Consider the following 15,393-nt stretch of genomic DNA (forward strand, 5'->3'; position numbering starts at 1 on the left):
GATAATCCTCTCCATGCACATTGAAAACTGACGAATTGAAGCTAATGGTGCAATGCAACGTCTTCTCCAAAACGGCAACCAAGCTCTCTAATGATGGCTGACCCACTTCACCACCTCCACACATACTGGAGGTTAACAGGAAGTACAGCTTTTCAGGTAAAAATCAGTGTGCAATCACTTGATATCCAAGAAAATTACAGGGTGCCAATTTTAAAGTGTATAAAAGTAACTTCACAATTTTACATCATTTTCTTGTACTTCACAGCTGCATGGCACTCAGACACATCCTCATGTGTTCAAACTGTTTTTTTAGGCCAGTAAGTTAATGTAGCATTCGCTATGTATCAGGCACCATTAACCTTGATATCATTAAAACAGCAAACCGTCAGAGGAAGAAGAGTGCCAGAGGCGTTGGCATCCCCGCATCTATAAAAAGATGGTTGTGTGTTGCACAGGTCTAGAAATGTTAGACTGCCACTTAGTTGGGGATTAAACACTAAGAGGCTGTGTGGGAGAGAGAGGAGGAGGAGGACAAGAGGCAGGAGAGGCAGTTTTAGATCACAGTTTTGATGCAACTTATTCTGCAGTAGTGAGTCTGCCCCAAGTGTGTGTCTGCATGTGTGTGTGTGTTAGGGCTTTACCGAATAATTTGAAGCTCATTCACAACATTTGAATTCTAAATCCACATTCGAACGCTGTGCAGCTTTTTTTATTTACTTTGCATGTCAATTTATTCTGTTTAAACCTGGTATTTCTGTATGGTTGCTGTCACTTCACCCAAACATAATGTGATGGCAACAAAAGCTAAATGAAGTGAAGACATGAAAATGGACATTTGTTTGATTTATGGCCCCTATGATTATCAGCCATGTCAAAAACAAAAGCCCTAAACAGAAAATTGCTTCGTCTCATGTGTCTTTTTGGAGTGTTTGTTTGTTCAGGATTCATGTTGTTTTGTTGTTGTTGTTGTTTCTTTGGTCTTTGGTTCTTATCCACATATCTCCATTCCATGAAATAAGTAATATTTAAAGCTGTTTAAGAGAATGTGGAGATGTTTATTGAATATATTATTGGAATGTATGAATTATTTGGTATAAGATGTTAGTGTTGGCTGTGTAGGTTTGTTTTCAACTTGTGTAATCGAAACACTTCAAATTACTTTTGTAGGGTGATGCTGTCATAAAATATGGTCGAAAAACATTAATTACAAACCTCAATAAAAGCTTAAAATGTAAAATAAATAGATATTCTGTACAGCTGTACTGTGGGTGCGAAGAAAAACATAGACATCTTGACAAGCAGTCTCTCTCAGGGCTCTCAGAAAGTGTTTATTAGTGCTTTGGCTACATTAGACTTTTGAAGCATCGGTGCAGGAGAAAAGCAGCAAACACACACACACACACACACACACACTGATGATCACCAGAAAGGCAGGCCCTAAGCCCTCAGCTCTTCGACTTGCTGTAACATAAAAGTGATCCTCTTCTCCTAATGGAATAGACATAGAGTGAGGGGAGATGAAATTCAGATTAGATTTATCACTGACTGACGAACAGAGGGCGGCTTCACAGGAAATTCACTTTCCGACAGTTTGGCCAAATGGGGATTGCCAGGCACAGAGCCGACATACATGTTTGGAGCATTGGTGGCAAAGCGGCGTCTAACATGTCAGTCATCTCTTATGGCTGACAGAAAAAAAGGGAAAAGAATATGGTACAAGATAGTGGCAGTCCTAGACAGCATGCAGTTCATAAGGTTTGTACTTAATTACACACTGCACATTCACTAAAAGCACACATGTGTATTAGCAGCAAACTTAAATAACGGTATGCTGTATTTTTCCTCAGTGATATCTGATAACTTAACTTAATGGAACAAACCCAAGTCCTTCAAACTGGCATTCAAAATTAGGCCTCAAATGTTGTTATTGCTTTCAACACAACTCGGTTTTCAATAACTTTCACTTTAGTCAGCAATGCAGAAAATACTGAGATGATGAAGATGAGAAGTAAATATATCTGAGAGAGATGAATGCTGAGCCAAAATGTGTTTTTGAATTTGAATAATTTGAAGCTTCTATCATACTTGTAGGTGCAAATATTTCAACTGAATACAGCTGTTTCCTGTATCATACACTGTACATTTTAAAAGTTGACTTCACTTTAAAAAAGTCAGGAAACAGATTACCTCAGAATTACCAAGTAAAGTAGACTATTACATTTAAGTTGTCTGAGCTAAAAAGTTTTGACAACTTCAAATCATTAGTCTACTTGGTAATTTTGAGGTTTCCACTCCACTAAAATTATCTGACAGCTTCACTTACTAATGTCTTTACAAATTAAGATTTTTGCACACATTACATATAAAAAAGTACGGTTGACATTATTAGTCTGTTAATTGATTGGACGATTGTCAGAAAGTAATTGGTAGCTATTTTGATTAGTGTTTCAGTAATTTTTCATGCAAAAACATTTAATAGTTCCAAATTCTCAAATGTGAATGTACTGTGAATTTGTTGTTTTAAAAAAAATATTTTTATCTTTAATTATTTTGAGGTTTGGACTGTTGGTTGGGCAAAACAAGAATCGTAAAGGTGTCACGTTGTCACTTCTGGGCAATTGTGATGACATTTCTCACTTTTTTAAAATTTTTTTTTTAGAATTTTCACTTAATTAATTGATGAAAAATGAATGGAGAAAATAGTTAGCAGATTAATCCTTGATAAAAAAAATTATCATTAGTTGCAGTCCTATACAAAATAGCTCAAAATGAGCTTGCCTTAACCAACAGTAAGATCATGCTTTTACATGAATAATAATAATAATGATCTAATGATATAATATGTAACAGTATAACAGTTACAGGGTATATTTCTTTGATTATACTAACATACTTTTACTCAGGTAACATTTTCAATGCAGGGCTTTTACTCGTAGCAGAATTTCTACAGTGTTGTATTATTTTTAGATAAGTACAGTAAAGGGTCTGAATACTTTCTGCTCCATTGTCCAAATCAGGGTCAATCAAGTTTACACCATGTAGCACCCAGAATGCAACTGCAATACTTTAAAGGTGCAGTGTGTAATATATCGAGTATTTAGCAGCATCTAGCGGTGAGGTCCTAATTTGCAACGCTCCCTCGCTCACCCCTCCCTTTCCGAAGACGCTGGTGAAGCTCCAGAAGCTACGGTGGCCCTCACAGACAAGAAAAAAGTTTTGTAAATAAAATCTAAATAAATCTTGCTAACGCTCCGTTACCACAAGCTCTCTGAGAGGCACAAACTGAGGCTACGGTGTGCTAATATTTAACGTTATATGTCGCGACTTTCCTTTTTCAGTGAAACTAATGTACTGTTAATAAGCGTTTTTACATTATGTAGGTTTTGTACCATTAGCCGCATGGGGGAATATTCATTACGGTAGGTTATAATCTTTAATGTTACTCTTACCTGTCCAGCAGAAAGCAGGACACTTCGGCACCAATTCGCCGTTTTTACTGTCCAATGTTTATTATTGTTTTATACCGTCACTTGTCAAACTCCTCCACTTCTTCTTCGTCTTCCAACTCGGTCATTTCCAGCAGCAAAGGGAACCCGAAAGGCCCTCACTAGTGCCTGGTTTTGTCCGTTCTGGGCTACTGTAGAAACATGGCGATGCAACATAGCAACCTCAGTGGACGGAGACCCGCTCCCTATTTAGATAGAAACGGCTCATTCTAAGGTAATGAAAACACAACTACTCAACTAGTATTTTTGGGTGATTATACACTAATTAAAACATACTTATGAATATTATATTCCATTTCTGCCAAGTCTATTCTGCTAGATGCCACTACATACCTTTAAACAATAAACTGCTAAAACTGGATAAGATCACAAAAATAGCTGCACAGAATTTCAACTACTGTACAGGATTCCAGGGACTTGCTATTCACCTATGCTGGTAGGATTATCTTTACTCAGAGTAAAAACATGTCATACTGAGCGTGAAAAGCCACTGAAAATAAGACCTCATTGCAGTGTGGCAGAAGAGCCTGGGGAACCCGAGTGAAATGGCAGCTTAGATGAAGAGAAAAATGGCAGAAAATTCACTGGGAGACTGAAACTCTCTGTGTAACCTGATTGGTATACACCAGGGAAAGACTCTCTCTCAACCACCTTCATGAGTGGGGACTATGGGGAGTGCACGCACACGCACACACACACACACACACACACACACACACACACACACACACACACACACACGGACAGTATACTGAATAGAACAGGATATTTCAATAGCTCAATCACTGTGCCATCTACCAGCAGCTTAGACTTGAATATTAACTGCCTCACCAGCAATCACAGTACATGTGAATGTATGTGTATGTGTGTGTGCAAGTGATGTGATGAATGTCCTTGTGTCTCTACATACTTAAAGGTGGGTATACTGACATAAGTGTATTGCCGAAGCCCTTGTTCAAAAAATAATTTTATATTTCAATGAATTTTAACCATTTAGCCAAAATGCGACATCGCTCCATTGTTGTGGCTCCACACAGTCTTCAATCTTATCAGTACTCGCTCTCCCTTCCGTACACCAACAACACACATGCATAGAGTACACATACACACACTCTGCAAGTCTGTCTGGAAAATAATTACATTCCCTCCGATAATTGTTAAGTACAAAATCTATGAATACATTAAAAATAGGTCATTGTAATTAAGTGTTATGATTACATCTCCACAATGAACATGTAATCCTGCATTTTACCATGGGCGCTGTATGATAATGACATGATCACCATTTTAGATGGCCTCATCATGATAGAGTTATTGTTTATCTTGTTGATCACTCTCCACAGATAAAACTATGTTTCTTTCTCGACTGCCAGAGTAGAGCGTGATCCTCTGGGTATTTTAGATGGTGTCTCATCACACTGATGTTTCTAAGCTAAAGAGGTATGTGCTGTTCTTGTCGCTACAATTTGACAAACTGATCATTAAAGACATAGAGAAATGTGATACAATGACAAATGTTTTGTAACTGGGAATTAGGAAGTGAATGTTAAAAGGAAAGACACCTGAATGCAAAGCCAAGTAAGGAGATGAAGAAGAAAAAAATCTGGATTAAAATTGGCTAATATATTAGCTTTATCAGACAGTAGCTATGTGGTCACAAGATAGTCACTAGCCACTAAGCTTTGGTACAGTAACTAGCAGCTAATTTATGTCATTATATATTTTACTGTATGTCTATTTCGTTGTGAGAGCAATATAAGTATAATTCTTTGTATGTGTACACATACTTGGCCAGTGAAGACAATTTTGAGTCTGATATGGACAAAAAAACAGCGTGTTTCTTGTCTTTTCAATGAAAAAATAAAAAAAATCTGAATAAAAATACATTGTGGGAGATGGCTTTGAGAAGAGAGTAGAGTGGGTCATATAGGTTACTGACTAGGAAAACAGCAACATTAAAAGATACTTCCTGACTTTTTTTTAAACCATATTCTCTTGCATCCTCATTAAATTGTAGCAAAGTTGTGGTTTCACCTGCGTGTATGTGCAGGGGAGAGGACACAGTTGGGAGTGAAAGAGGAATGAGTAACATTCTTGAAGCTATCGTTGGAAGAAAAAAGTCTGTCTGAATCTGAAGCAAGTGCTTATGCCTCTGGGTGCGCAGTGAGCCCGTTTGTTGTGCTGGTGCTCCATTATATTACACCTACGCACACAGTCAGAGCAGTCAAAGGATTATAAATGAAGGAAAACGTAATGGGAAGAAACTCCGAGACAAAGAGGCTACCACTCTGTGTCTATGCAGTCACCTCTTCTGGTGGAAATGTATATTATACATTATTATACAAATATTTTTATGTGGATGGACTTCATTTTCCTCCTTTATCTGTTATCAAATAATAGAACAGAGGTTACATTTACTGAGGTCATAAGCAAGCTGGACTAAAGTAGTTACAGACTGCATGCGTGTAGATGCCTGGAGGAGGGGATGTGCCCGTTTTTATTTTTATGTGTATGCGTGTCCATGAGTGTAGTGTGTGTTTAACTGTTTCTATTGGGATGTTTCCTCTGTGTAAAAAGCACTTGAACTTACAGACATAGTTGTCTCATCACATACAAAACCCTTCTGACACTTTATTCACTCCCCTCCTTTTACGTCCTACCAGAACAACACACACAGAGTACACAAACACATAACATCTCCCTCTCGTCCGGCCCTCTCTGCCCTGCTATAAAACACCAACTAACGCATCCCTGGTGGGCATCGATCCAGCAACAGCTTGCTGTAATGTAACACAGCAGCACAGGCTGATGTGAAAAGAGCAACAGGTCCCCGGGGCCTGCAGGAGCCTCTCGGACTACTGTCTTTCTCTCCTAGTCTCTGACAGTCTCTCTGTTTGCCTATCTGTTTCTTATAATGCTGAAAGTGTATGTGGAGTGTGTTCTGACATAGTAAAGGAAAGCAAATATCAATGCAACAAACATATAGAGGGAAAAAACCCTAACACCTGGGCATGAAAGACTGAAAGGCCATTCAGCTTCCAGATCATTGTGTGCCTTTGAGCAAAGTCTACACGCAGAAAGGATCAAGGCTGAGGATCATGCTTTCAAAATGTATTTTTATGATGTTTGTTTGAGGTATACGTGTTATAAAACCAAACTCCGTCAAGAAATAACCCAGTGTGTAGGTTGTGTGTGTATGCATTCTAAATAAGACAGAAGGTTGGGAGCTAGAGGATGTAGGTGCCAGTGGATCCAATAAAGGTAACGCCATCATCTATATTGGAGTGCTATCTACACTGACACGATTACAGTATTTTCATTGCTCTCTTAGGATCAGAAATAGCCTGCCTGACTGTGTTAAGCTGTTGCTTGCGCTGGGTTACCACACATAGGTGAAAGTATTGGCAAGAGGGAGAGGTGAGAGCAGGTAAGAAAGGCAAAATAAAAACTATGACAACAAGACGATAAAGCGAGTTATCCACTTTCCCGAGATTGTAATCCAACAAACAAGACAAAATCAATAAGTATATTCGAGAATTCATTCTTCGCTTGTGGACAATCGCCTAATCTTATATCCATCTGTTCTCATTTAAATGTGCGTGATCTTATTAAGTTTGTGGAAATGTAAACTTTGCCGTTGATCAACCGGATAATTCCTGTGCTCGCTGAATCAGCAACTCAAAGATCCACTTTGTTGAAATCAAAAACCAACTGGTGAGCAGGTAAGGAACACTTTTCAATGATGAAAAAAAGCAAAATTAGTATTCAGCCAACAAGAGGGATGCCATCCGTCATGCAAGCATCCCCTTTACCCCAACATAAAAAATGATGTTTTACCTACGCATACACCCCAAAGCACGCAAACACAGCTAGCGGCAGCTGTGTGCCTAAATGAATACAATTTCACATTAACATAAATTAAAAGCTCATAAACTTTCTTCAGAAACCTCTTCTAAATGTAATAAAGAACCTCTCTTCCTGGATCCATGTTTTATTCAACATTTGGATATGCTCAATTAGCAGCCCTAATTAACGTTTGCTGTACTCCAATTGTAGTTGCCGCGGGAGCGATAGATAGAGGAAGAGCTGAGGAGATCAGAGGTGGAGGAAGCGGGTGGTGGGGAGGAGGATGGGATGGGATGAATTTTAAGGGGGCGGGGGTGAAAGTAGCAGATTCAAAAAGGAAGTGTATTATCTAGGGGTTAATTTATAGAATAAATGTGTGTTTGTGGGTGGTGTATTACTGTGTATACACACTTTCCATACTGCAGAGTGAATATGATACTTTTAATATTGTTTATGAGAACATTTATCAGCATGGCACCATCAAACTACATTAGCATGAGACACACAAGCTCCAAACATCCACTGCATGTGTTTTATTTTCAAAGACCTTTGTACTGATGACTGTGTCTGCCTTTTCCTGATAACCCTGAATCGTGGCGTGTGTTGCAGAAATGCTGGCATTACCAGACAGCCGATCTGGAGAGCTATTCACACAGTATTCTACGCCCAACTGCTATCAGACAGCTCCGTCACATAGCTGTGCTTTGCTATCTGTGCATACATACGATACTCAATTGTAACTTTGTTATTTCTGTGTCTGTATAATCAAATAAAACATTTTCCGAGAAAAAATCTAACAGTAACAACGCGATTAGGTTGTGTTGGTTTGATTTGATTTAATATCACTTCTATTTTAAGTAAATACACAGTGTGACAGATTATATTTAAGGGTAAACTGATACACATGAAATATAATCTTTCTTATAGCGCAATGATAAAATGTTTGTTTCTCATTTACATATGAATAATTTTTTTCTGAGCCTTACTATACCTCAGAAAAAGCAAAACTAAATATGATGATTTTTAAAACAACTCTTCTCAAAGTGTTGAGACTAATCTCATTTACTTTGGTCTCTTCATTCAAAGCAGTGTTTAATAAAAAATAGCTAATAGCTGAATAGCTTTAATACTAGTTAAAAAAAAAATCAGTGTAGCTTCAATAAGGTATAAGGTAATCCAGGTCTAAGGAGGGCCCCCTTTAGTAAACAACAATGTTGACATCTTACTGAAAAAATTAAATAAGGAACAAGTCACCTTTATATTCGAAGCATTAAAAGTGCAGCATTCATTGTCATCATCCTTTAGCCTCACCGTCAACACCCCGTCAACAGATACCCTGATGACACCTTAGTGTTCTGTCTTTGTTCAATATTGAATCAGGAAAAGGCACTTTTGCCATTAGAGTTGTGCTTAAAGAAATGAGAGAAAACAGTCAGCCTGTCAAATTAATCATGCAATTAACCTTTAAGCATTCATATTTGTTAAAAGTGGTGAGCAACTGATATAAAAATTGCTTTTTTAGTTGAAGTATTCTTTGTAGTTGTCCAATGTGGTTGCATGGCTACTTTTTGGTGCCTTGCACAGTCCTGTTTTTGCTCAACATTATTTTACCTACTTCATAAAGGTGTTCACAGTGTTATGTATACCACCAGTTACTAAGAACTGAAGAAGCCTCTTGGATGAGAGGTGAAACGTCTTCAAGAAACTGAGACATGTCCAGTTGCCTATGATATAGCACTTAGAATACACAATCTCTTTTGACAGCATCATGATAACCATTTGGCTTTACATCAAGAACAGACACAAAAGGCGAAAATATGAAACATGCTCACAAGACTCTTGTTTTACCAATGTAATATGAATACAACTTAGGGCACTTAAAAGTTAAAGTGTTATTTTTGTACACTTTATTCTGTTCTTGTGTCTACAGCTTAGCAATAATTTATTTAAAGTTTGATATAAAGAAAAGAACCTGATGGGTGCGTGGCTTCTGAAGAGGGCTTTTATGTGTAAACTCATATAACACAGGCCTTTTGAAATGATGTCAGATTAATTTAAAATTCATCGCCACCACCTTAATCTTTAAATGATAGATCAAAAGCTGATCTCTACAGGTTATTTTAACAGCATGCCTCTGATTACACTCACACATGTACACTCAAAGCATGTGGCAGGAAATCTATTATCAAGACCCCTGTGAAATATTTCACAGTCGTATTAACCACTAAAGTTTCTACTGCAATAACGGATAAAAGCTCACACAGGTCAGACAGATGAAAGGCAACAGAGAACATATATGGTGTCTGATTGCCTTCCAAGTCAATACGCAGGAGTTAAAAGAGAATAAGAAAGTGCAGGTGCTAGTGATAGGTAGGGAAGAGAGGAGAGAGAGCACTCTTGTTTTTCAACAGCGTATATTATACATCAGAGACACAGAGATGTATGTGAACAACGCAACGCCAGCTCAGGTTACATGACTAAATCAACAGCGGCTGTTGTTTTCATTAGGCCGTGGCCGCAAACTCCCTAATGTGATGACTCTTTGTACAAGCAGCCTGCACTCTAACAGCTTACAGACAGAATGGAGATGAATGGATGTGTGGAGGAACACAGAGAGAAATATTGAGAAAAAATGAGCACCAAGGACAGCAAATACGGAGAGATAAAAGCGAAGTGAAGACGTTTCTATCCAGCTGGCAAGAAACTTTAAACACAACTTTTAAAATGTGGCATAATGGAGATAAATTGTACATTTCATGTGTTTGCATCAGCTGGGTTGAGGCAAATACTGTAAATAAGCTTCTGAATGTCATTTACTATTATTATTATTTAAGCAAAACAGGAATCTTTCAAGAGCTGTTTATTATGTGGACAGACTGCTGGTGTCCACAGTTGTAAAGCTGATTGTATTTGGTGAATTTCTGGCAGAATATTATGGACATGTAGTGCTCAGATTTCACATTTTTTTACATGTTGACGCTTCTGCATTATTTACTTGTATTTTCCATTACTATCTGTCTCGATTCATATTAAATTCAGTGTTTCTGACAGATGTCTAGCCCAATTTGACGTACTCCTCTAATATTTAATCCAAATTAAAAAATAATTTTCCATAGACTGCAAAAAACATGAATCAGAACCTAACGTAAGACAGAAAAGTAAATAAAGTGAAATAAAAAGAGATGGAGGTAGAGATGATTCGATGGAAGAGAAAAAATGATGAAAAAGAGAAGGTCGACAAATGAGGTTTAACCCACAATGTTGCAAACCACAGGACACCTCAAAGGAAATAAAGGAGAAGTGAAAGTGAAGTGAAAAAACTGACCTTTAACAACGTAGAATGGGCATTCAGTATGCTTACAATGTACCCCTGTGACTGGTGTGGTGAGCGTCTGATATATACGCCAACATACGTAGTTTGAATGCAACACGTTATAGTAAACAGCGAGAGCTAAATATTCATTAAAAATACATGTGGGTGTTTTTTGGAGATATATATTACCATGCTTCCCTAAGGGTATTCAAAGTGATGCGATTGCACTACTCCATATTAAAATTAATTAAAAATTTGATATAATTTTATCTAAATTGCCTCTGGAAATCAGTAAAGTTCATTAAAAAATTGTAGTTTCACTTACTATTTTACACATCTTTGGTTGTGCACATAAGGAACAGATCGAAAGAATTTAACAGCATCCATAAGCAATCTTAAAGTGTGTATGTTCACATGTGTGTGTGTCCTTAATTATACATGCATGTGCCCGTCCTTCCAGTCTGCATACATGCATTTTGTGCATCACGTTCAGCATGTGAATGTATAAATGTCACAGTGCCGGAGGGATGATGGCAACATTATGGAAAACTGAGATGCATCACACACACGCACGCACGCACGCACGCACGCACGCACGCACGCACGCACGCACATACAACCTTGAAGTTCTACTTCCATTCTTTCCTGTACTACATTCACTTTCTCCTTTACACTACAACAGTGACAACTGACCAGAATAGCTTCAGCGTCACTTCACAGATATGTTATTATTCTAAAGGTTTGAAAGTCGTGTGTGTTCTTATAAAGATACCCACATGCACACGTTTATATATAAGTTCAGAAATTGAGTGTACATATAAATTGGTTCTTTTTTTATCCAACAGAATTCAGGTTCAGTAATGCGAAAATATCACATGCAATCTATATTCTTCCAAAAAATGCTGTGTGTGCATGTGTGTGTTCGTGTGAGATGCAGGTTAAAATCGATAATCCTGTAGGCCAGATGTTTATGCTGATGAAAATCAATGCCCTTTTTACAGCATCGATGTCAGCTGTAAGAATCTAGGCTAGATAATGTGATGTGAGGGTATGTGTAGATGACAATACAAGTGTGAGTGTGTTGCAAATGCAGCAATGTGAACTTGTGTGTTTGTGGTTTGTTCACAAAGCTATTCTATAGATTTCCCCCAAATAGATAAACATTGTGCATGAGCATTTGTGAAATCCAACACTGAAATATGACATCTAATCTTGCAGAATGTTTGAAAGCAAGGCAGAAACATGTTGTGTGGTTATTTGGTTGAAATGTATCGATTATCTGAGCATCTTTTCTTTAGTTGTGTCTATAATGACAGCAAAAGAAAGAAGATTTTTCTCTTCTCCATGACTACAGAATAATTACGTGTGCTACTTAGTGGTGAAGAATGAGACTGTGGGCTCTATCTTCATGTGATTACACTGGGGATAGCACTGGGGTGACAGCCCCTCACCAACACCTTACACACCCACAGATGATTTAAATAAGTAATATTATTCCTAATTAGTGCCACATGCCACCGGTATGAAAACACTAAAAGTGTGCCACCAAACCCTCTGCACACTGTGCATGACACACTGAGCCTAGTAGTGTGCATCTTCATTTACAAAAACAAAGCCCTACTGTACATGAAAGACTGTTTGTCTTGCTGTCTGTGCTGTCAGTATGTTTTTGAATGTTAGACAATCTATGTAAACGTATAGCAAACTGGTGGATAGGATAGGATAGGATACGTCACATAACACAAAACCATTAAACCAACTCTCCCAGTCTGCAGGGAGAGTGACCTGCTCTTCCCCATTTCCGGCTCATCGAGCAAGAGCCAAGAACAAGGACAGGATTAGGGAGGCAAAACAGACCATGTCTGACATCTCTAGACACAAAGCATAGAAAAAATATATAAATAAATGAAGAGATGAAACATTTTACTTTTTGGCAGCTATGATGTTGAGTTAAAAATACTCCTGGCTGCAGTTTAGATCAGATTTTAACTGAATCTGAAAATATACGATGACCTAGGTGACACACTAGAATGTGCGTTGAACACTCGCTGTATGTGTGCCGCATATTGGGTCAAAGGCTACATATTGGTAATGCCTGCACATTAAAACCATGCCACAGAAGTTTGAGAAAGACATTTCGGTCCACCTAACCCTTTTTGTGATTTGATACAGAAAACTTTTTACAGAATGGTGAGCCAAGTTCTACACGATTTTAAGATTTTGCCTGTTCTCTCTTACCTAACTTTGAGATGAATTCGATATAACATCTACTATCACTGAGCTAGTCGGCCTATTGGTGTGCATGATGTATAAATCGGGGTGCGTGTTCATTAATTTTTCAAAACAGTTTGATCTGATGAAGATCCAGATGGAATCAAAACGTTGTCTCTATTTAACTTCTGTGTTGTGGAGTAAGTGTGCAGGCATTATCTTTTGTGTTGAGCCTACATGATGTCCGTATAACCATCCGTATCTTCTCTCAAAGACAACACATCCCCGTTTTTTAAAAACATATTCTTTTAAGATCTGAATTCAGGATGAACCCCGGGGTCTGAAAGAAAACTACTGTTAAAACACACCGTGCACTGCAGTTATTACTGAAACAAGAGGAACCTTAATGCTTCATTCCTGGAAATAGTATCACATGGGACCTTAACTTTTCAAGCAATGTTTTCTCTCTTCTCTCTGGTTCTAACCTCAGACATCACAATCTTCCGTCTTTTATGTTTTTAATATTATTGTTTCTCTGCTCACCTCCGCTGTCCCTGTCTCATTTAAAATCTTCACACAATGTTCAGTTTAGCATATGAGAAAATAGCAGATAATATTATTTGAAATCTAATCAAATAGAGGACATGCATTTAACAAATGCGGAAAATGAGCACTCTGTACTGAGGACACAGGATTCACTAATGATAATTAAACCTACTGCAAAACAATATTCTTCATCACCTCTGCTGCCAACAGCCAGTAGAGACACAAAAGAACAGAATACTCATTCCTAATTATTTCAGGGTAATTAAGTCCGTCAGATATAAGACAGGCTGTTACATTTTATTATCTACTAACTCTGCAAAGTGGCATTCTGAGGCAAATATAGACAATTTACTTTAAAGCTTTTCACTGAGTGATAAGAAACTAAAGTTGAGTTCAATTGGAGCTCAAAGTAGATTCTGTAAAAACATTTTTGCCTCTTTCCATCCCACATTTCCACAGCCCACTACAAACCTACCTGCAGCACACTGCTCCTCATCTGCTCCGTTCTCACAGTCCCGTTCTCCGTCGCATCGCCATGACAACGAAACACATTTGCTGGCAGCCCCGCCGCAATCAAACTTCTCTGGTGGACAGGTCTGTCGGCCTGTTGTGAGGGGGTGGAGGTGAAAAACAGCAAGGGGGAGAGCACAGAGGGGGGAGAAAGGGAAAGGAAAACGGACAGAGCGGATAAGGAAGTTGGGGGAAATGGATGGGAGAGAAGGGGAGTAAAGAGGGACAGAGAGGGAAGACAGGGAGGGTGAAATGAGAGAAGAAACAGGGAGGAGGCAAAAGATAGAGAGAGAAGGGACAGACAGTCAATGAAACAGTTTGATAACTTAGTTATCTTGTTGCTCAAATCGATTCGCCCTGAAAGGCCTGCAATTAAACTAGACACACAGTGACAAAGGAACAAAGAAGCAGGAACAGGCAGACACAAAGCCAGGAAAACACACAGACACACACACACACATTACACAAACCACATCAAACTAAACAAGACGTGAAGACAGGAGTCCACACTCAAAACAAGACATGAAACACACAAGCACTATTTTGTAAGAACTCTTAACTTTAGTTGCTTATTTTTATTATTAATATTAAATATATTCATATTGAGTTTGATTAATTTATCAATTATTTGATTAAAAAATTAAAGGTCAATAAATTGTCAAACAAATAGTGAAAATGCAGTTATCAAGAGCTTAATGGGGACATCATCAGGGTTAGACCAACCTCCTCCTCCTCACCCCAAAGATTTACAGATCTCAATGACGTAAAACTGAGAAAATCAGCAGATATTTGCATTTGAAAAGCTGGAAACAGTGCATGTTTGGCATTTTTCCTTGATTAATGATTTACAGCATTAAATAATTATCAAAATTGTTCTAAACAACTGATCAACTAATCTCTTTAGCACACAGAAACACAACAATTGTTAAACTAAAAAAAATAGAATACAGACTGCATATAAATAGGGCTGTTTTCTTTCATATGTGAAACCTTATTCAATAAAAACTCGTTTTTTGAGTGTGCACCAGCGTGAGTGAATGAAGTGAAAAAGCACAAGTAACAGTTTGTCAAACACACACACTCATACGCACACTGTGTGCGAGTGAGAAAGTGGTCCCTCCTGGTAAAAGCCCATTACAGTAGAGAAGGCCATTGTTCCTACACGTGTAACCCGTGGGGTTAGTACAGGGAGAAAAAATACAGCCGTCCAATACATCAAATTTACACTCAGTCCCCACAGCAAATCCCTGTCCCTTCTACTGCAAACCACCACACTCCCTCACCCTGCCTCACCCCCCTGCCTTCCTCTTCAATCAGCACCATAGGGACTCTAGTCCCAGATTACATTACAGCGCTGTGTCAAACTCAACTCTATCAATTATACATATTTGACCACCAGAATGCTTCTTGGCAACCAGCCTGAGTGTGTGTGTGTGTGTGTGTGTGTGTGTGTGTGTGTGT

General features: G+C 38.3%; 1 protein-coding gene across 2 annotated transcripts in view; it reads right to left on the reverse strand.

The window, feature by feature from the left end:
• Positions 1 to 15,393, reverse strand: part of lrp8 (low density lipoprotein receptor-related protein 8, apolipoprotein e receptor) — a 185,364-nt gene that overhangs the window by 58,421 nt on the left and 111,550 nt on the right. For both annotated transcript variants that reach the window (XM_073477218.1, XM_073477217.1), the window contains exon 4: positions 13,898 to 14,026. In XM_073477218.1, the coding sequence (XP_073333319.1) occupies positions 13,898 to 14,026 (129 nt within the window). The remainder of the gene's footprint in view (positions 1 to 13,897; positions 14,027 to 15,393) is intronic.

Source organism: Pagrus major, chromosome 11 (genome assembly GCF_040436345.1).
Source record: "Pagrus major chromosome 11, Pma_NU_1.0".
Taxonomy (NCBI): domain Eukaryota; kingdom Metazoa; phylum Chordata; class Actinopteri; order Spariformes; family Sparidae; genus Pagrus; species Pagrus major.